General features: G+C 46.3%; 1 protein-coding gene across 3 annotated transcripts in view; it reads right to left on the bottom strand.

The window, feature by feature from the left end:
* TTC28 (tetratricopeptide repeat domain 28) overlaps positions 1-22,483 on the bottom strand; it is a 1,396,661-nt gene that overhangs the window by 385,955 nt on the left and 988,223 nt on the right. For all 3 annotated transcript variants that reach the window (XM_069619361.1, XM_069619362.1, XM_069619363.1), the window contains exon 7: positions 16,225-16,748. In XM_069619361.1, coding sequence (XP_069475462.1) covers positions 16,225-16,748 — 524 coding nt within the window. The remainder of the gene's footprint in view (positions 1-16,224; positions 16,749-22,483) is intronic.

Raw genomic sequence — 22,483 nt, 5'->3', positions numbered from 1 at the left:
GGAATCTTGGATGTTACCAAGTAACCCGTCAAATATCATGTCATGAAATTAATTGGACATGCTTCTTCATCAGTTCTAGCAGGTAAATGCATTGAGGATTCTCCGATATGGCTGCAAAAGGTCATCTTTAAAGATTGAGGAAGTAATTTAGGCTGCAAAGGAACCTGCCACTAAGGGAGAAGTGTGGGGGAGACACAAGAGCCCTGAGGCACGCTACAGGTGATGGGTGTTGGGTCAGCAGCTGCTAGTGGGGAAAAGACTCGCATAGTGCGATTGTTAAGAAATGATTGGATCCAGTCTGTTGCCTCTTGGGAGCAGTGGGCTACTGATTGTAAGTGATTGCAGAGGATCTCATGGTCGAGCAGATCCAATGCAGCTGAGAGATCAAGAAGTAGCAGTAGTGCCGTCTTACCCTCAACATGCTGACCAACATAACAGAGCACTGGGGCAGGGTGAACAAACGAACAGGGGATGGCTTTTCCTGAAAGTCATGCAATTCTTTCTCCTGTTTTTTCTCCCAGCTTGACACGGCCAGGTAACGTGTGGTGGATTGGTTTTGCAATTTGACTTCATGGTCCATGGTGATAACCTGAACTTTCTCACACCCCAAAAAATAAGCATCTCCCAAATACTGATCTTCATCTAGTTTTGTAAGTCCTTTCGCAGTCGTGGGGAGCAGGGACATGTTTTTGCTGGTGCATTCAGATCTGCACAGGCAGCCACCTACAAATAGTCAGGCAACTTACACCCCAGACCACGTGTAAGCCCCAGTCCCTCTGCCTCAGAAGCAGGATGCATGCAGCAGAAGGGAAGGCACTTTTAGGCTAAGGCAGCTGAGGGGGTAGTTGGGTAGTTGCTCATAGATAAGAATGTTTTACAGCACAAGGCCTGATGTTGTAGTCCTGTGGTGCACAACAACTCTCATTTAAGCAAGGTATGCAAATGGATCTATAACCATGAGAATTTGGACAGTTAGGAAACTGCGTGCGGGTGGCCAGGATACAATTGGCTCTTAACTCCTTAAGTGCTAAGGGTGTGTATTTTCGTCATGAATTCCCAATCAAGAATCATTGTAGGCTCCGCCCACTCATGCAGTTTAGTGTTAAAGTTGGGCTCCCCATCTGTGTCGCCTTTAGAGGAACTCATTACAGCAGTTATCTTTGGCTGTTTTGAACATTTTGATGCAGCTAATGGAAGAAGCGCTTCCAAACGCAGTTGGTGGTACACCCCATTTTCAGGTTTAATCCTGGGGGTCCCTAAGTGGCTACCCCTGCTCAGCATTACACATGGCTACACTAGAATGGCTGGGCGGGTGAGCCCACAGGGGTTATTTGGTGCAGGGCAGGAGGGCAAGAGCGGCACAAAATTCTCTAAATGTGTCTTTGGTGATAGTGTTGCTTGGGCCCAGCTCCTGTGACTAATCCTTAAATGAGTCTTTGGTGATAGTGTTGCTCCTGCCAGCCCCAGTGGCTCATCTCTAAACGTGTCTTTGGTGATAATGTTGCTCCTGCCAGCTCTCGAGGCTTATCGCTAAACATGTCTTTGGTGATAGTGTTGCTCCTGCCAGCTCCCGAGGCTTATCTCTAAACGTTTCTTTGGTGATAGCGTTGCTCCTGCCAGCTCCCGTGGCTCATCTTTAAAAACGTCTTTGGTGATAGTGTTGCTCCTGCCAGCTCCTGTGGTTCATCTCTAAACATGTTTTTGGGGATAGTGTTGCTCCTGCCAGCTCCTGAGGCTCTTCTCTAAACGTGTCTTTGGTGATAGTGTTGCTCCTGCCAGCTCCCGAGGCTCATCTCTAAACGTGTCTTTGGTGATTGTATTGCTCCTGCCGGCTCCCGTGGCACATCTTTAAACAAGTGTTTGGTGATAGTGTTGCTCTTGCCAGCCCCAGTGGCTAATCTCTAAATGTGTCTTTGGTGATAATGTTGCTCCTGCCAGCTCCCGAGGCTTATCTCTAAACGTTTCTTTGGTGATGGCGCTGCTCCTGCCAACTCCCGAGGCTTATCTCTAAACATGTCTTTGGTGATAGTGTTGCTCCTGCCAGCTACTGCAAGCTCCTGTGGCACGTCTCTAAATGTGTCTTTGGTGATAGTGTTGCTCCTGCCAGCTCCTGAGGCTCATCTCTAAACGTGTCTTTGGTGATAGTGTTTCTCCTGCCAGCTCCTGTGGCTCATCTCTAAATGTATCTTTCGTGATAGTGTTTGATCCTGCCAGCTTCTGAGGGTCATCTCTAAATGTGTATTTGGTGATAGTGTTTCTCCTGCCAGCTCCTGTGGCTCATCTCTAAATGTATCTTTCGTGATAGTGTTGTTCCTGCCAGCTTCTGAGGGTCATCTCTAAACGTGTCTTTGACGATAGTGTTGCTCCTGCCAGCTCCTGTGGCTCATCTCTAAATGTGTATTTGGTGATAGTGTTTCTCCTGCCAGCTCCTGTGGCTCATCTCTAAATGTATCTTTCGTGATAGTGTTGCTCCTGCCAGCTTCTGAGGATCATCTCTAAACGTGTCTTTGACGATAGTGTTGCTCCTGCCATCTCCTGTGGCTCATCTCTAAATGTGTATTTGGTGATAGTGTTTCTCCTGGCAGCTCCTGTGGCTCATCTCTAAATGTATCTTTCGTGATAGTGTTGCTCCTGCCAGCTTCTGAGGGTCATCTCTAAACGTGTCTTTGACGATAGTGTTTCTCCTGCCAGCTCCTGAAGTTCATCTCTAAATGTGTCTTTGGTGATAGTGTTGCTCCTGCCAGCTCCCGTGGCTCATCTCTAAATGTGTCTTTGGTGATAGTGCTTCTCCTGCCAGGTCCCATGGCTCATCTCTAAATCGAGCTGCAGCTTCCACCCCGCAGTTAACCAGTGGCTCAAGTGCAGGGGTGAGGAGCTAGAGGTGGGGGAAAGGGCAGAGCTTCCGCCATCTCTCAGTTGGCAAAACGCAGTGTGAGGTGGGGAACCAGCAGGAGGCTCCACTGATACAGTCGAAATTTAGGTCTAAGCTCCTTACATAGCTCGTCTATCTGGGCATTAACATGCATTTTCTCCCAATCCTCCAAGCATCCACAGAGCCCAGGCCAAGGTGTTCTATTGTCAACTTAGCCAATCTAATATACTTGACAACACTAAGACATCAGAGAATACAAACGATGCTACATAGGGCTCTATTTTGAGTGCTCGGAAGAAGAAGATGACCGGGAGTCCGATCACTCAAAAAAAACAGAGTCTAGCCTCTCACGGTATGTGATTAGCCAAAGGAAATTCAACAATCCATTGCGGGAGTTCAAAGGCAGCTCAGCTGGGACACTAGGAGAGAGCTGTCCTCCGAGGAGGAATTGCAGGAGCTGCGCATCAGGCGAGCAGACGAGGACTGAAAGGGAAGCCGTGAGCAAAGGAGAAGGAGAACCCAAACGTGGTCCAGGATAGAAGGACTACTCAGGTTGCTGCCAAGACGAACCTCTGGACACCCCAGGCCCAGACAAAGCATCTAAGAGAGAAGAGCCAAACATCTGCAGAGCTGCTGGAGACCCCGCCGGTTACACAAACACTACCAGAGCCTCGAAAAGTTATGCAGCTGCATGGGAAACGCTGATACCAGCACGGAAAAAACAAACAGGTACGTGGGTTACTCGAGAGGTGCTTGATGTCCGGGGAAGCAAAATGCAGAAGCGGGAATAAGTGGGTCTGGGAACCTGACAGGACATTGCGAGTCTGGGACCCACACCCATATGGAATTATAAAAGAGTCTGGGACCCTGAGAATAAACCAGATAAAGAAATAGGGATCCTCTGTTTGTCAGGAGAGTGAACCAAGAATGCACAATCATTATTTGCGAGTCTGGGATCTGCAGCCATTATAAAAGTCAAGAATAAGAGGTTTCTGGGACCCTGACTGAAAAAGGAGCAGCCAAGGAGGAGTTGGATACATGGCAGGGGAAGGAACCAAGCAGATACAATTGCGAGGCTGGGACCCACACCCATATGAGACACAAAACCCAAACTGTGTAACAAAGAGCAAGAGGGTCTAGGACACAGTGACAGAAAGAGGCACAGTCTATGAGAGCACAGTTGCATGGCAGGAGAGTAAACCAAGCCATTCAGAATATTAGCAAGTCTGGGATCCGCACACAGACGAGAGTTTGGAATAAGTGGGTCAAGAATCCTGGAACTGAGAGTTAATTGAAAGGAATCCTATGCTTGGTGGGGAAGAGGGCCAAGTTGGTGGGATAAAGAACTGTGAATTTGAGAAACATATTCCTGTGCATTATCCATTGACATTTGCCCTAAGGAAGTATGGGGCTCAGAAGCCCAAAAGGAGAAGAAGAAGGACACTAGGGGAAAGGAGCACAACCTTAGCCTGTTTATTACCAGAGAGACTGGGAACCTTTCTGTTGATTGGAACTTCAATGAACACTTTGCTTTGGGGAGAGATCATCCTTGCACAGTTTCTTTGAGTTATTCGTGTTAGGGACAGAGATAGGCTTTTGAGACACAACAGTGATAGACCTTTTTAGTTGTGGATATCCTGACACTTTCACTAGTTTACTTTGAGGTAGGGAAACCCCTCTTAGTTTTAGGGATAGAGTCATTTTTCCAACCCTTTCTTGATCAATAAAAGTGTCTGCCTGAAAAAATGCCATCATTGTGCCCGAGTTTTACTCAGCAGTGCTAATCCTAGATGTATCACATCTATCACAAACACTACTGCTCAACATCTCCTAGAATCTCTCCCTAACACCTGTTTGCTTTTACCTGTTCCTCCTTTTCTCTTCTCCTCCAGGCAACCCCTCCTTTTTTCCTCCAGATACCACAGCCCGGGTACCTTGAAAGGTGCATACTACCATACTACACCACTTTCTGGACTAGTCTGTGTGGTATCACTACAGAAGTCATTTGGTGCAGTAGATAAGCTTATTTTAATTTGCAAAGCTTTTACAGCCCTATGTGGGCTTTTGTTTCACAAAGGCATTCTGGGAGCTGTAGTCTCCTTTAACATCCATAAACTTATTTTAATTTGCAAAGCTTTTACAGCTCTATGTGTGCTTTTGTTTCACAAAGGCATTCTGGGAGCTGTAGTCTCCTTAAACATCCATTGTATTAACTGGATTTAAGAAGTTGGTACCAATGATTTCAATAAAGAATGGCCAGGCCTGGGAAGGTTGTTTCCTGGTGATATGGAGTCATCTTGTGCCCTTCGTAAGCTGCCCTCTATTACCGCTGCCACTGCTGCACCAACACATCTTTGTGCTCACCTGTACACACTTTGATCAATAAGCAACATATATAAATAAAGCATTCTAATAGGATGGAGGGCTGTCAACCAATGGTAGGTCTCTCGGGTCTTCAAGTTGTGGAAAGCTTAAGCTGGACATTAAGTAAGAGCAGCACTTGCCACCTTGGGAATGAGAATGGGACTTAGACAGGCCACAGCATTCAGGCGCGGTGATACTCTTCTAAGACTTAATAACTGTAGGCAGAATATTTCTTGAATACAGACTAATGCAGCCAAATTAGCTTGATCCTATACTAATAGGATGTGCAGCTCCACTGGGTAATTCTGTATGTCCCAACATGTGTATCTAACATCTAATTTATGCACCAAAGGCAAAGCTGCACAATGCCTGCAGGTGCACAAGCTGCGCGCCGCCCCAGCTCATGAATAGACTAAATGAAAGTTTGGCAAGAAACCCAAGGTCGGAACCATTTCAGCAATAATAGTTGCTATATGAGGGCCTCTGTGATGTAGTTCTGCTTTGTTGATTTTCCTCATGTTAAAGGGTAGAAAAACTTCCTTAAATATATATCTTTTTTTTAATTGAGGGTTGTTAAGCCAACAAATTGCTGGCATGAACTGAATTGCACCAATTGAGATGTTCTACACAATCAAAGAGCGTTACCTTCCAAACTCCACTTTGCCAATCATATCACAGGGACTTTGGTAAAAAGCCAGCGACGGGCTAATATATTTGGCCTTTTGTGTGCGTAGAGGTCTCTACATGCCATGCACGTGCTTTAATTATAGAATATAAGGCCTGCAATTGTAGCCAGAAGCAGTGCACGCCTTCCCCTATTTGGTTGGAGCCCAAACACACTTATGCACTGTATGTATAAAATAGATGGATTGATGAAATAAGCACGCATTAAACAGATCTGGGTTCAAGCTAGTCACTGATTTGAATCCCATCGAGACTGTACCTTTTCTCTGTGTGAGAGAAGTGTGCACTCCCCTGATTATACTGTATGTACACAGTATATATGAGAAGGAAGCTTGTAGTGCCCCTTCCATTCCTATTCTCCATAGGAGGGAAGCTTGCACTGCCACTGCCTAGGCTGTACCTATACTGTAAATGGGGTAAGGTTGCAGTGCAACCATCTTGGATCAACCCCATCTCAAGCTGAAGGACACAAGAGGCTCCTCTGGGAACACCAATCACTAAGAAATTGCTTTATCCCTGCAACGCCAGGGACAATACCATACACCAACCACTGATGGACGAGGGGTTCCGGTGACAAGAGCGTGTCATCCCTTTTAGTTTTTGGCTTCACTTTCTGTCTGGAGCTTCACTGCCAGCAGCCAAATTGGATTGGTGACATCACTTCCAGTGGTCATCTTGGATCGGTGACATCACTTTCTGAAGGCCACAAGAGGCTACTCTGGGAACATCAATCAGAAGGAATGGTCTCCTCCCAGCAACAATAGGGACACTATCAGAAATACCAACCAGTGATGGACTAGGCGATCATTTGACAACAGCGTGTGTCATCCTTTCTGAGATCCCTAGGGGTGTCCAGCCAGGGGCGTCCCAGTTTAGGGTATAACAGTGAAGGGTGAAGACCAGCTGTTGACCAGCCTCTTTGCCCCTTAGCCTATGAACCTTTGCTTTTGCCTTTCTCCATGTTGCACCTGTGAGTATCCCAAGCTGCCTAATTACTGTACTATCTCTCCACACTGTGCTTCTCACCTACAATGCATTCACTACTGCTCCTCCTGCTGCTCCTCCTACTCATCTCTCCCTACCCTTTCTACGCTTTCTCCAATCATACTACAACTTTCTCCTTTTCTATCCCTATTATAAAACATACAACTCAAAATTCTCACTACTCCATCTCTCTTCCACATCTTTCCAACAAAGCCGATAAGATAACCATACCTCCTCGAACACCTATCCACCTCACCTCTCTTCCTCTGAGACTCACATCATCTCCATCTATCACCCCCTTGCTCCCATTGGACAATTCTTTGATGATTCTGTGCTACTCTTTGATTCTATTTCCACTAAACATCACCTCATGCTCTTAGGTCACTTTAACCTTCCCTCTCTCAACCACTTCCCAGAAATCTTAACTTCAGTCTTTTCTTAGTGACCACACTCTTCACTCTATCCACAACCTACTTACGCACACAAGGGTAACTCTTTGGATCTCTTATCATCTCCAACTCCCTCTCAGCCACTAATACTACTGTCACGCCATCCATTTGATAAGGCATTTATAACGCGCTTGTGCACAAGTATTTCAATTATTACCACTACCATCTCTTTTCCTCCCTCAGACCTTTCCTCGCCACTTGCTTCACCTATTACAACAAGGAAATGTAAACCTCCTGCCAATCCCCCCCGTTCACTCAACCTACAGTTCTCACTCTCCTCCTTCACTCTCAATGCCTCTTCCACCAACACTGCCTTCTCCGGCTTCCAATCCCTACTGCGTGACTCATTCTCCTCTCATTTCCCACTGCTTACTCCCCTAAGGCTCAGCATCCTCAATCATGGGTCACCCCATTCATATGCTCTCTCTGCACAGACATGCGTCGGCTGCTGCACAAATGGAGGCGTGCCCACTTGCACAAGGATCTGCAACTCTACCTCTCTGCCCTGAACTCTCTTAGGTCCACTCTTGACAGAACAAAAAGGGAATTCTACCTAACCCTCATTCACTTTCACTTCAAGCATCCTCGCCGGCCACAGAGCACTCTAAACACACTCTTTCTAAGTCTATGCCTATCAACTCTACTCTCACAGCTAATAACCTAGCTGAATACTCTGCTGCAGAAATGTAAAAAATGAGAGTCTCTCCTCACCTTCCTCACACTTCCTCCTCCTATGTTGTATGCTCTGCCTTCTCTACCATCCTCCTCTGCCTCTATCTCCCACTTTAGTCACACTAATACTGATGACGTCCAATCTCTACTGATGAAGGCAAACCCCTCTTGTGCCCCATTAAACCCTGTAACTCCTCAGCTAGTCAAGACCATGGCCCCTTTAGTGACCTCTCACCTTGCTAAACTCTTCAAACTGTTATTCGACTCTGATTGCTTTCCCTCTGTTTTCAAAACAGGCACAGTCATTCCTCTCCTAAAAAAGCGAGTGGCTGACCTGAACCTACCGGCTAACTTTCTCTCTGTGTCTCTCCTTCTGCACAAGTGTATGAGCGCAATACAAATCAAATATCATATCATATCATATGACTAATCTAGTTGTGTTCAACCATCTTACCAATTTCTTAGAGATCCACAACTTTGAGACCCCTACAGCAGGTTTCCTCTCCTGTCACTCCACGGAAACTGCTCTCATGAATGTGTCCAACTTCTTTGCCTCTGCTAAGCACTACAACCTATCCTCTATCCTAATTCTCCTTGACCTGTCTGCTGAATTTGACACTGTTGATCACTCTTATCTCCTTAATATTCTCTTTCCTTTTAGGATTTGCGATTGGGCCCTTGCCTGGATTGAATCCTGCCAATTCACTGTCTCCTGGAGCAACAACAACTCTCAACTCACTCCTCTAACTGTTGGTGTTCCACAAGGCTCTGTCTTTGGTCCTCTCCTCTTTATACTGTACACCTCTGCCGTTGGGGCACTAATCTCCTCCATTGGGTTGCCATACCAACTCTTCACTGCAAACACACATATCTTCTTCTCTTTTGTTGAACTCTCTGCTGATCTCTCTATCAACATTTCCAACTGTCTCTGTGCCATAAAATATTGGATGGCTTTGCATTCTCTGATGTTAAGCTCTACCAAAACACAGGTGCTCTTCTTCCCTGCCAAAAGCTCTCTCTCATCTCTTCCTCTGCCTATCCAGTTCCCACCTGACCTCTCCCCTACTTCTTATTCAGCTAGAAACCTCAGCGTCATCTATGAACCTTCTCACACCTTCTCTAGGTTCATCTCCAAAACTAGAACAGCAGCTCGCCTCAACTTCCTAAATTTAAGGAATATCTGGCACCCCCTTCCGTTCAACACCGCCAAGCTTCTCTTAGTCACTCTTGTCTTCTCTAAACTGGACTACTCTACCAGCATCTTCTTTAGTCTCCACAACCAGGCTTTTTATGCTCTCTTATTAACTTCACTACCAGGACTCTATTTGAGCTCCCTCACTTCACACCTACTTCCTTGTACCGTCTCCAGGCTGGATGGCTGATGATGCATAGCAGGACCAGATTTAAATTTCTTCACATGATTCACAAATTTATCCACGGTAAGGCACCACTGTATCTGTCCTCCTCTATTCAACTCTTCAAGCCTTCTTGTAATCTCTGCTCTGCCTCCTCGACTACCCCTGTGGCTCCTCACCCTCCCTGTGCTTCCTCTCTCTTCCACTGTTTCTCTCTTCTTCATTCACTGGCATCGAATTCTCTTTCCCTGGACATCTGAGAAACATTCCACATGGATTTGTTCAAAACCTTAAAGCCTACCTCCCCGCCTCCGAGTTACCCTCTGAATCTACCTCTCATCTGCTTGCTAGGTAACATTTTTCAGTCACCTCTAAGCTGCCTCTGTCCCTCACTTCCTATGCATCCAATCTAGCACTTCACCCATCATGGTCACATCCCGAGCACAGCTGGCCGTACCGCCTACCTGCACGTAAAAATGTCCAATGTTGCTGCTTCTTAATCTATGTAAGTCCACAGATGTTTTGTCCCCGGTGATTGATCCATTTACTCCCCTACACATTCTGGTCAGAATGTCCCTCAAACTCACCCCATTCTAAGAAGTTCACTGCATTGTTTCAAATCTGATTTTGTATCTATGGTATGCTCTTTTGTGATCAAAAGAGCATTGTTCCTCCTGCAAATAAATAAATAAATACATATTTAAACAAATCAATGTCCCTGTTCTTCATGCAAGAAAACCTTCTTTCTCAGAAAGAACCTTGCGAAAATGTGCAGTTGGCGCGCGTTATATGTCTATGTTCTGTAGGTGAGGGAAGCGCCCCTTACTCTTGCTGTACCACTCTATGCGAACAAAGTTTCAAAAGGCTTGCACTGGCTCTGCCCATGATGGTCACATTCTGAGTGTGGGGGAAGCTTGCAGTGCTGCGGTCCATGCTGAACCAGTTGTATCTGTGAGGCAAGGTTCCAAAGCCGCTGCAGTACAGACCCTCTGTGAGGAAAGCCGCCACAATCATAAGTGTGAGGGAAGCTTGTGCTGCTGCCCAGGCATGCAGTATCTGATGTCTGTGAGTGAAGGTTGTGCTGCTGCAGCAGCCACAAGTTGCCAATCCTTTATGTGAGGGAAGCATGCTCCTATGCTGATCTGTTGCATCTGTCGCGTGCGAGAGGACAAGGCGTTAAGAGCTGCTCCCTGTGCTGTACCAGTTCTTTGTGTGGCAGAAGCTTACACTACATTCCTTACTGTACCTTTCCTGTGTCAGTGAAGTTTCACCTGCTGTTACCAGTGTGCATTTTTAGTTTTTGCTTTTTGGTGGTGCTCAGCTGACAATACTGTATTGCAGTAGAGGTTGGAGGGACTTGGGTTATGAAGAGGGGCACACAGCCCGTGGACATTGGTTGGTAATTTACCCACACATTGACCACCCACGGTCATGCTAATCCCTATTGCCATTCTCACGCACAACCTGCTCAAAGCATACCATCCTAGGATCTCTGAGAGCTAGCTGTATAAGATAGTAACATCCCCCTTTCTGCTGAACACGGCCTATCATAAGTATTTTTAAGCAGTCTTCTGAGAGTTAATGGCTTTAAATGAGTTCATAGATAAATAAAAATGTCTCAACCAGGTGTGCCTTCAGTCACTTGATTTGTAACGCACACGTGCATCCTTGTATCTGTTCCTTGCACTCAAATCGCGTTAAAAACAAACATTGGCAAAGCCAGCCATTTTGGCTTGCATACCGGTATTCGATAGGCAATTGTCTGGCACTGGCATCATACGGCTGGCTGCTCACACCCTTTGTTGCCATCGTATGACCTGGTAGTAGTACCCTTATTGCAGTGTCTGGTAAATGCCTATCCCATTCCTACACAAAAGCAAAACATGTTTGTTTCTGCGCAGGAGTGAGTTGTCTCAGTGCTACCAGTGCTGCATATGCTCTGTTTAAAATAAATAATTAAATGTTTCTACCTATGCAGTTTGCGTGGTGAAAAGGTTGAGCACTATTGGAGCCGGGCATGCAATGAATAGGGTTAGACCAGTGGAAGATGTCAAATTCCACTTTTACTTGAAGAGTAACCAATCCTTGTACTGGCTCTGGCACAGCAGTGTTGCTGTGTTGTTGAACAAATGCATTGTTGCTTGTGTGGTCGAATAACTAAAATAAAACTCACAAGCATGATTAGTAACCATTATATTGAGCTTAATGTACATTTGATATGCAAATAGGTCCTCTGGTAACTTGAATGTGATAGGAAGATAGCTGGTAAGATTGCTCAGTGGGTTAAGTACTGATAGATGGACAGATCGAAGGTTTGGGTCGGACGCTTTTACAGAGCTGATGATAATAAACTGAGTGGGGTAACAAGATAAAGAATAATTGCCTCCGAACAGTAAACAACGCAGGTCACAGACCTCAATGTGACTTTAAATTCCCGTGCATTTAGTGCAGTTACTAATAGATCGTGAGTGTGCATTTTTGCTTGTAGGATGTGCAAAACATGTTCTACTTTCTTGCGGAACTGCCAATGCTATACGTGGTATGCATAACATCGTGATTCCGCCAATATCAAGTAAATAGCTCCAAATGCGCATTCAGCCCCATTTTCTTGATGCTAGATTTCTGAGTAGCACTACCAGCAAAGCACTTTTCCAGCATGGCATCAGCTCAGGGGTGCAAGGCCTGCAGGGCACTCCGGAGAGTTCCGGCTCTGGAGATTTCCTGGTAGGCCTCTGCACCTTGGGTCTCTTTTTTGTGGTAACCTATTTTATTTCCAAATGTTCTCATAGGAAAAGGGCTGGGCTTGTTCAACGTGTGTGATATGGGGCCACTTTGACCATTATTTCCAGGGCCTCTTTTGGTTCCCGGTCCGTCCCTGCATCAGATGCGGGCATAACGTTCAGTGTAAGCAGGAATAACTTGTTGCCAGGGTAAAGAGGCATGTGGAAGCCACGGGCACGCGAAAGGAGAGGGACAGTGTAGCGTTACGGGGCGAGGACGCTGAGGAGAAGGGTTGCGGGAATTTCCCCCACACGGAATGGGCCAATGAACTACAGATAAGGGTAAGCAGGCAGGGAAGTAGACGGGGTAGCGAGGGTCTTCCCCACATGGACGAGGATGGGGGAATCACAGATGGGGGTGGGCATGCAGGGAAGTGGAGGGAGGTTGTGGGGGGGTCTCCCACACTTTGTGAAGAGAACAAGAGGGCAGCTGGCAAAACAGGTCAAGACAATGTGGAGGGGCTATTGGAACAATGCACGCGAGAGAGGAGTGGCAACAGTGTCTGCTCAGATGCAGAGCAAGGACAGCGCATGCGAGAGAGGAGTGGCAACAGCGTCTGCTCAGATGCAGAGCAAGGACAGCGCACGCGATAGAGGAGTGGCAACAGCATCTGCTCAGATGCAGAGAAGGACAGCACATGCGAGAGAGGAGTGGCAACAGCGTCTGCTCAGATGCAGAGAAGGACAGCGCACGCGATAGAGGAGTGGCAACAGCATCTGCTCAGATGCAGAGAAGGACAGCACATGCGAGACAGGAGTGGCAACAGCGTCTGCTCAGATGCAGAGCAAGGACAGCACATGCGAGAGAGGAGTGGCAACAGCGTCTGCTCAGATGCAGAGCAAGGACAGCGCAAGCGAGAGAGGAGTGGCAACAGAGTCTGCTCAGATGCAGAGAAGGACAGACAGCGCACGCGAGATAGGAGTGGCACCAGCGTCTGCTCAGATGCAGAGCAAGGACAGCGCACGCGAGAGAGGAGTGGCAACAGCGTCTGCTCAGATGCAGAGCAAGGACAGCGCATGCGAGAGAGGAGTGGCAACAGCGTCTGCTCAGATGCAGAGCAAGGACAGCGCACGCGATAGAGGAGTGGCAACAGTGTCTGCTCAGATGCAGAGAAGGACAGCACATGCGAGACAGGAGTGGCAACAGCGTCTGCTCAGATGCAGAGAAGGACAGCGCACGCGAGAGAGGAGTGGCAACAGCGTCTGCTCAGATGCAGAGCAAGGACAGCGCATGCGAGAGAGGAGTGGCAACAGCGTCTGCTCAGATGCAGAGCAAGGACAGCGCACGCGATAGAGGAGTGGCAACAGTGTCTGCTCAGATGCAGAGAAGGACAGCACATGCGAGACAGGAGTGGCAACAGCGTCTGCTCAGATGCAGAGAAGGACAGCGCACGCGAGAGAGGAGTGGCAACAGCGTCTGCTCATATGCAGGGCAAGGACACCGCATGCGAGAGAGGAGTGGCAACAGCGTCTGCTCAGATGCAGAGCAAGGACAGCGCACGCGATAGAGGAGTGGCAACAGCGTCTGCTCAGATGTAGAGCAAGGACAGCGCACGCGAGAGAGGAGTGGCAACAGCGTCTGCTCAGATGCAGAGCAAGGACAGCGCATGCGAGAGAGGAGTGGCAACAGCGTCTGCTCAGATGCAGAGCAAGGACAGCGCACGCGAGAGAGGAGTGGCAACAGCGTCTGCTCAGATGCAGAGAAGGACAGCGCACGCGAGACAGGAGTGGCAACAGCGTCTGCTCAGATGCAGAGAAGTACAGCGCACGCGAGAGAGGAGTGGCAACAGCGTCTGCTCAGATGCAGAGAAGTACAGCGCACGCGAGAGAGGAGTGGCAACAGCGTCTGCTCAGATGCAGAGCAAGGACAGCGCACGCGAGAGAGGAGCGGCAACAGCGTCTGCTCAGATGCAGAGCAAGGACAGCGCACGCGATAGAGGAGCGGCAACAGCGTCTGCTCAGATGCAGAGCAAGGACAGCGCACGCGATAGAGGAGCGGCAACAGCGTCTGCTCAGATGCAGAGAAGGACAGCACACGCGAGAGAGGAGCGGCAACAGCGTCTGCTCAGATGCAGAGCAAGGACAGCGCATGCGAGAGAGGAGCGGCAACAGCGTCTGCTCAGATGCAGAGCAAGGACAGCGCACGCGATAGAGGAGTGGCAACAGAGTCTGCTCAGCGCACGCGATAGAGGAGTGGCAACAGAGTCTGCTCAGATGCAGAGAAGGACAGACAGCGCACGCGAGAGAGGAGTGGCAACAGCGTCTGCTCAGATGCAGAGAAGGACAACACATGCGAGACAGGAGTGGCAACAGCGTCTGCTCAGATGCAGAGAAGGACAGCACACACGAGAGAGGAGTGGCAACAGCGTCTGCTCAGATGCAGAGCAAGGACAGCGCACGCGAGAGAGGAGCGGCAAAAGCATCTGCTCAGATGCAGAGCAAGGACAGCGCACGTGAGAGAGGAGTGGCAACAGCGTCTGCTCAGATGCAGAGCAAGGACAGCAGAGGAAGTGGAGATGGGCGGCTTGTGAAAAGAGCAGCGCCAACTGTGGAATCGGGGAAAACGGACATGCGCGGATTCATCATAGAGCGCAGCAATCACACCGGCTCCCATGGGAGTGTCTAAGTCGTGGAAGAAGTACAACTCATTTGGAAAGTTCTCAAGTTACACCATGGCAGATGTGCACTAATCCTTCATGTTAGGGTCACATGATATTGTATTCTGGTACTTTTTAAGCTATGCAGAAAGGCAAATGGCATGTGATAACAATGGCAGGACTGACAGAAACCGTGTGGCGAGCTCAGTTGCTCCCTATTTTTAAAAACCATTTGGATGCATTAGGTAGTTGGCTGAGACAAGTGGGCAGTAGGTTGTCTGAATTAATAGCTTTAGAATTTTTAATCAGCAGCTATTTTGCATGCTGACTACTTTTGTGTGGCAGAAGAGACAATATTTACCTAGGTCAATGTGCATGTGAGGTTATATGAATGCATGTATTCATGTATAGGAATGATACGGGTCAAACCTGGCTCCCAGTCGAGCTGTACACAATGGGGGAATGAGAATAACGGGAGAGAACAGGACACTGGGGACAGCCCAGGGAGGGAAGGCCTATCAAGAGGGTTGATCCCATGGATCCAGGTAGACATACATATGTACATCTCAAGAGATCGCTGTGGAACCTGCATGCATACATTCCAGATTCTGGATCCTTTCTGCCTTTCATCTTTACGCAGTCAATAAAGCGAGTACCAATTAGCTGGGTAATAGCAACATCGGTTCTTAACAAGGCAATGAAGATTTCCGATAAAAGCTCAAACTTCGGCCGGTCACGGGCGCGTGCAAAAACAACGCTACAATTAAATCAACATATCTCCTAGTTTATGGGGACCCCTTGGCTAGGCCAAGACGTGTATCTTACAGGCCCACCCGGTAGTGAAGCTCTGTCTGCACCAATGGGAGCGACCATGTATTGCAACTCACTCCTTAGATTGTAATGAGCAGGTGAGGATGTGTATTATGTTCTCATAACTATGTTAATAGTATGGAACGCTTGGTAGGTTTCTATGTCATTCCATCGCCAGGTTTTCTTTCGCAGAGTTTTTTGTAGCTGAAAATGTATTTATTTTCTTATTTGGGGGCGTTTCCACGAATCCCCTCTCTTTCTAGTTATTTATTACCCATTCCCCACCCACCACCCCTTATATCCGTTTACCCACCCCCCATATTTTTCGATTCGTTTTTTCATGCCAAAAATCGCCAGCAAAAAACTCTGCAGAAAAAAACCTGTCGATCAATTAACGTTGTTCCCTTGTATTATAGCACCTAATATTCAAGTGTCAAGAGATAATTCAGTGAGTTATGTGCACTGCATGGATTATCATTACTGTATATGTACATCAACGAACTTTGACACATCACACGCATGCGTGCTATTACATGGGTACCAATGGCCCATAATACGCAGTGCCCCCGTCAGAGTATGCGTAAATAATGAGCATGGCATACTAATGGTTCAGCGATCAAAGGGTTTGAAATAATGAAAATCCCAATGGCCTCTTACCTTCCTGAAGGTACATGACGGCCTGAGAATAGTTCTGCAAGGCATGGTGCGTCCTTCCAAGGCTGCTGTAGGCTACTGTCTTGGCTACTAAGTCATTGGTTTGGGCGGCAATGCTGAGGTGTTGCTCCTGATAAACCACGGCTCGCTCGTAGGTGCCGAGCGACTCGTAGGTTAGGCCCAGGTTTCCATAGGCCCGACCCTGACACGTCGGGTTGTTGGTCTCCTCGGCTATCTGCAGGTCGAGCTGATGGTACTGCAGGGCGGTGTCAAATTCGCCCATTTGCTGATAGACTCCTCCAAGGCCACAGGCTGCATCGCTTTCTAGGATCTGGTCTTTCATCTCCCTGGCAATGTTCAGCTGCCGCTCAAGGCAAGATATGGCTTGTTCGAAGTTTCCCAGCAGGCTGTGCAGGCTTCCCAGCTCGCCGTAGGCCTGGGCTTTGTTGGACGCTTCGCCCAGTTCGTGCGCCACCACCAGCCTCTTTTCGAAGCACACCAGCGACTGCTGCAAATTCCCCATGGCTCTGAAGCAACAAAGAGACATGTTTGTATTACAATTCAGATGTGGAAACTTCTTGACCCCAGACCAAAAATAACATGCAAATAGAGATGGATGGGACAGTCAGGCAGGTGGATAATGAAAGTGGCATGTAGAGAATGGGTCAAGAGAGGCGAGAAAGGGGTAGAGGGCAGGAGAAATGCAGGGTCAACAAGTCATAGAAACAAGTTAAAAGCACTGGCTTTCCTGAGGCTAAGAGCCAATCACGTGGCAAAGGGAAGTATAGCCAGTGATAATGACAAATAGTGTTCTATAATAACAAAATACAAAAATAGCTCAATTACATGAAAATACAATATATCAATGTTATGTATTGTTATAGATAATACACAGCCCTCATTCCTAAAATTAAATTAACTTTGTACTTTTGTTTCAAAAAGGCATAAACATATTTCTAAAATAAAGTTGGTTAAAAATGTAACTTAATTGCGAAAATAGATTGAAGCTGGCATGGAAGTGTTTTAAAAAAAGTGTAATTGTAGATTTAAAATAACAGTATTTTTGACTTTTTAAAAATGTATTTATATGTGTGTCATGGTTTGAAATAAACTATTGATACTATCCAACTACAAAGAAGGAGGCGGTGCAAATAACAATTGCATAGAGATGGATAGAGCAGCAACTGTGGGCTGCTCAAAATGGCCCTTCCTTTTATTTTCTAAAAATCCAGACCATAACCCCAGGGTGCCTAAGGATAGAAAGATTTCGTGGCCTACTCAGGTTCTTCTAAAATCTCAGTACCCCAATATTTTCCAAAAAGAAGCGCCTTTTCTAAACCTAAGGCTGTTCACTCACTCAACTCATTTGGGTGGTTTTATAGAGATTTTGCAACAGTGCAAAATTGCCATAGTGCATAAAACATATTCTTTCAATGTATTTCTGTTCCAAGGCAATATGTATCATTATCTGGGGGTCTGATATACAAAAAGCGTGAGAATCCCATCGTAAAAAACTCTGTAAATCAGGTCCTGATGCCTTGATGCAAAGATGAATGTAAAGAATCTGTTGTTTGCACTAGAGCCATGTTTGCCCTGGTGCACTTGCATGGGTGCAGAGATTCTGTAATAAAGCCCATGCATGCTGTTCGATTTACTGTTGATGTGGGATTGAAGAGGCCCTGCCACTCCTACACTTCAGGAACTTTCTGAAGACTCTTCTCTTCAAGGAACAACCGGCCCAAGGGCACCTGACCACCGTCCCTCTCTGACGCTTCACCTGAACCGGAACATCCCTTTTCCACTCCCCTTTCATGTGTTCTGGTTGCCCTCGCGTACAGTGCTCTGTTGCTTTCCAGATAGGTCTGTGCTTTTTTGTCTCAATAGATACATACATTTTTTTTTACAGAAGACTGAGTTGGGGGAACTGGTTTTGACTTCAGTAGATTTTTTGAGTTTGTATAAAGGCCATTTTTGTTTCTCTTATATGTCATGAATTGAGCCATTTCCGATTGTTTACTGGATGAGCATTACAGAAACCACCAGGGTAAGCAAGTGAATTCTCAAGCAAGTTAGTATTTTCATTCTTATTTTTCTGTTTGAGCAAACAGAATTTTCATTTTTAGGGCGAACATAAAGATTACCCTTTATCCCCCTTATGGAAATAACATTTCAATGTACATTTCTTGTGGTCTAATTATTGTGTTTATTGTTTAAAGTCATTTATTTTGTATTGATTTTTATTCATAATTTATTTAGGGTGAAATAATGATTGTTTTTCATTTGTCTGCACATCTTTACTTTTATCATTTGCATCAGAAGCAAACAAAATGGCATGCTTCGCTTTACTTATTTAATTATTTGTACACTGGAGTAAATTTTTAGTTGCAATTGTTTGATAGCTTCTCAGGTCTGTTTCTATTCAAAATTCCGGAGGGCTCCTAGGAACATCTCATTGGACCATAGGGATCCGCAAGCTGATTGGAAGATGCTGCATGGAACGGCTTGGACGGCAGGCCAGATGGAACTTCCCTCGTGTGCTTCTAGGTTAGATGCACTGGCCATCGTTAACAGGGTGGTGTGATCATACATTCATGAAACTTCACGTGATACAGAACTGTGTTTTTGTGGTTGAGGAAACATTGTATTCATACCTTTTTTTGTGTCCATGTTAAAGCCTAACTTCCAACAAGTACTTCTCCTCCTTTAAAGTGTCTGACTTTTACAATCGTACCCCCTTCCTTCCAAAAACTGTACATGAAAATACAACATGTGGTGCTGTTTACCAGGAGAGACCCAGTGACTGAACCTTATACTAGATGCAGACATCATAAATGTCTTCTGCAGTTATCCAACATTAGGATATGTATATTTATTGCATGCATAGCTGCGCAGTTTACTGAAAGCATTGTGCACAGTGTACACAGCTATATTTGCCCATACCGTTATTGTTGCTAAACAGATGCAACCTCAGATGCCTCCCCATGCAGTGATGGCCAATACAGCATGTCTGTGCTGCTGACTCACAATTATAGCTCAACGTGTTGTCGATAAATGACATCCATCCACCAGGTAATTGTGCCAAGCTAACCCAAACCTGGATTTCTTCTGACTATCTGAAATTAACTCCCGCCAAAACAGAGTTTGTAATCCTTGCTGACATGGACTGAGAGTTCCTGGCTTACAAATATGAGCATGGATGTCTTTCCCCATTTCCCCAATCCATAGGTTTGTATATTTGTATATTGACTCTCAATTTAGGTTGGGAGGATAGGACAGGGGAACGAGTTGGTCCTGGAAACAAGACAACGCAGAGCAATACAGGTTTGAATTCCAGCCCACGCTTATAGACTGGTCTCCTGTATTAAGTGCCTTATAAAAGATTAATTAAATAATGAACTCCCCTTCAAAGTCCATATCATGTCAGTCTGATGCCGCAGGCAGCCTGGTACCAGTTGTATTTGCCCCAGAAAAAGATCAAGTGATAGCTGACATCATCTCATCTCTGACACTGGAAAAAACTAGTGCTGGACAGTGGCTATGGTGGCATTGCCCTTGTCTTCGGACTGGCAGACACCACACTGACCCTGCTAAAGGGCTGTGTTCCATGCTACTGGCCTCCAGGCCGCAGGTAAAAATAAATTCCATTACGTTTCTCCCACCCTGCAGGAGCTACAACCAGTTTAGTCTTCAAGCATAGGTTCATCTCAAGACTTACTGCAGGGTTGGGAATTGCTGGGAGCAATGCAGCTGCTGCCTCCAGCTGAGGAGAGCCTGGTTAGCTTGAAGCCATCGGTTACCAGGAGCTACATTTGACTCCCCGGGCCACCTGGGCCCATCCAAACATATGTATATGATGTTAACTCTGTATGTTTGGTCATCGCGTCTTGAAACACTTGTGTATAGGCACGTTATAAATGCCAAATCATATCATATCATATCATATCATATCAATATGAATAATAGCTACTAAAGGACACTTATAAGGGACATTTAAAGCAGAATGGAAAAGAGAAATTGCCTCTCATGCACACATTGGATTTGCGGTGCGCTGTGTACTAACTCCTGCTTCTGACAGAGGTAGCTTCTACCTACTGGGTGAAGCCCAATACACCGGAGCTGCTTTTAGCTCCGGCTCATCGAATCTCAATCTCGCCCCTTGTAACTGTATTCTCTGCAAAGTATTCCAAAAGGAAGGACTGTCTGGCTGACGAATTGTCTATCACTGGCTTCTGTCTCACACCTGGAGCCAAGCCCTTCGAACACTGGCAATCCAGGAACTCTACAAAGAAAGCAACCGGAAAACAAGCCATACCCAAGTGCCATTGAGACTATGGAATGAGCTCCAAATGGCACTCGGGATCTCCATCTCTTTCTGACAACTCAGAAAGGATCTCAACCCCGCCTATTCATACACCTCCCACCCACAGCTACTGATCCAAGGCAGTCCTACAGACCCTATTCAGGCCCCAAGGTCCTGCTTCCGGCCCATCCAGCATGTTAAGGAACCCTTCCTTGTTTGTTCTATTCCTTATGATTGTGCTTTGTATTTTCTCCTGCTTGGGAAGCATCCAATCCACTATGTGGAATATTCTGCTGCCCTTTTATGGTAAGTTTGCGATATAGGAAGATTCTGAAAATAATAAATAATATATGTTCTTAGGAGACCTATCTGAAAATTTAATTCATGAAAACAGCAAATGCTTTCTTGCAATGGACCCTCATTTATTTATTTTTATTTTGTATTTGTAGAGCGCACTACAGGCCACAGGCAACAAGGCGCTTTAAGGAAACTTAAGGAGGCTTGCTTGCGGGTTACAATAGGCGGCCCGAGAAAGAATGCTTAGATACATAAGTTAGGTTACAGTTGTTACCATTTGATACGTTACAGTTGTTCAAGACATTTTTTTATACAGGTAACAGGCTGCAATACAGATAGGTTTCTTATACATAGTGACAAATGTAGTACAGATCTCATGGGGAAATGCTCTTTAGAAAAAGAGCCTAGTTTTTAGGGCCTTACGGAAGGCTAATGATCTAAAAATATACACTGGATTTTTTAAAAGTACCTTCATCTCTTTTTATTTTAGGAAATACCAGAACACATGCTTATTCTATTGGATTTCTTCTGGGTTTCGGGGTTTTCTCTGTGTTGGGGTGTGTCTATTGTATTATGTGTCTATTGTATTATATATGAATAGGTCCATGTGTACGTTTGGTTGACTTGTTTATTCTGTGTATGCTTTTTGTTCAGCTTTGCAGAGTTACGAAACTCATGCGACTGGGGTATATTCTATATAAAAATGCACACAGCATACACATAAAATAAAGGACATTTCCTCAGAAGGATGACATGTAATTTAGCTGAGCAAGATTTTAACATTTAAATCTCTCTTTTTTATTTTGACTGCATGCCTTCTTTTCAAGTACACTGAAGGATGGATTACTTCTGGTATAAAGTCCATCATGTCTCCCTCTCTGCTCCTGTCAGTAGAGGTGCAGTGTTGGCAAATGTGTGATGCAACTTCATTCCACTTTGAGAGAACACACGCCCGGTGAATGCTGCTGCCTACTTTACAGGCCAGCTGCAGAGCAGGAACAGGCTGGGCTGCACACCTCATTGGAAATGGGCGGTGCATGCATTGCAGTTATTTCTGGAGACCTGCAGGTGTGCCTCACTAAGCAGGGACAGGGGCCTCAAGCTCTGACCCCTCAAGAGTGCAGGGCACGCCATGATTTCCGCATAAGCCACACAATGCAGCTGGGCGTGGCCACTATAGGTGGGAGCCCTTTGCATAGGCAGTGGTTACACTGAACACATGCTGCATTTCGGGCTCTCGGGGGACTGGCTTGGAGGTCCTTGAAGTAGAAAATACACACAAAGCCCCTCTAACACATGACTGTCCAGTGTTTTAAACGAACCATTAGCAGATCGTCGCCTCTGGGGATGTTGCCAAGACCTACATAGAAAGAGACCCTCCAAGGGGCTGTTGCCAGAGTGCCTCATTGTAGTAGGCACCACTAAAGCCAACGCGAAGCTGTTCCTTAGGTTTCATCCATCGCTATGTGGCGTACTGGCTTTTTGTGTCGTTGTTCTAGTGGGAGACAGAAGAGGATGCTGGGTCGATCTCTGGTCCTAGAAGGCCAGGCACTCCATAGGAGAGTCCGTATCTTCATGATTCCCATGTTTTGCAGTAAGTGCATTTAAAGTGCTGTGTGGCCCACAGCCAGCCCTCCACACGTCACATCCTATGGGATGGACCCG

This window comes from Ambystoma mexicanum, chromosome 10, assembly GCF_040938575.1.
Source record: "Ambystoma mexicanum isolate Mex_15411 chromosome 10, UKY_AmexF1_1, whole genome shotgun sequence".
NCBI lineage: Eukaryota > Metazoa > Chordata > Amphibia > Caudata > Ambystomatidae > Ambystoma > Ambystoma mexicanum.
This window is presented reverse-complemented; position numbering and strand designations above follow the sequence as displayed.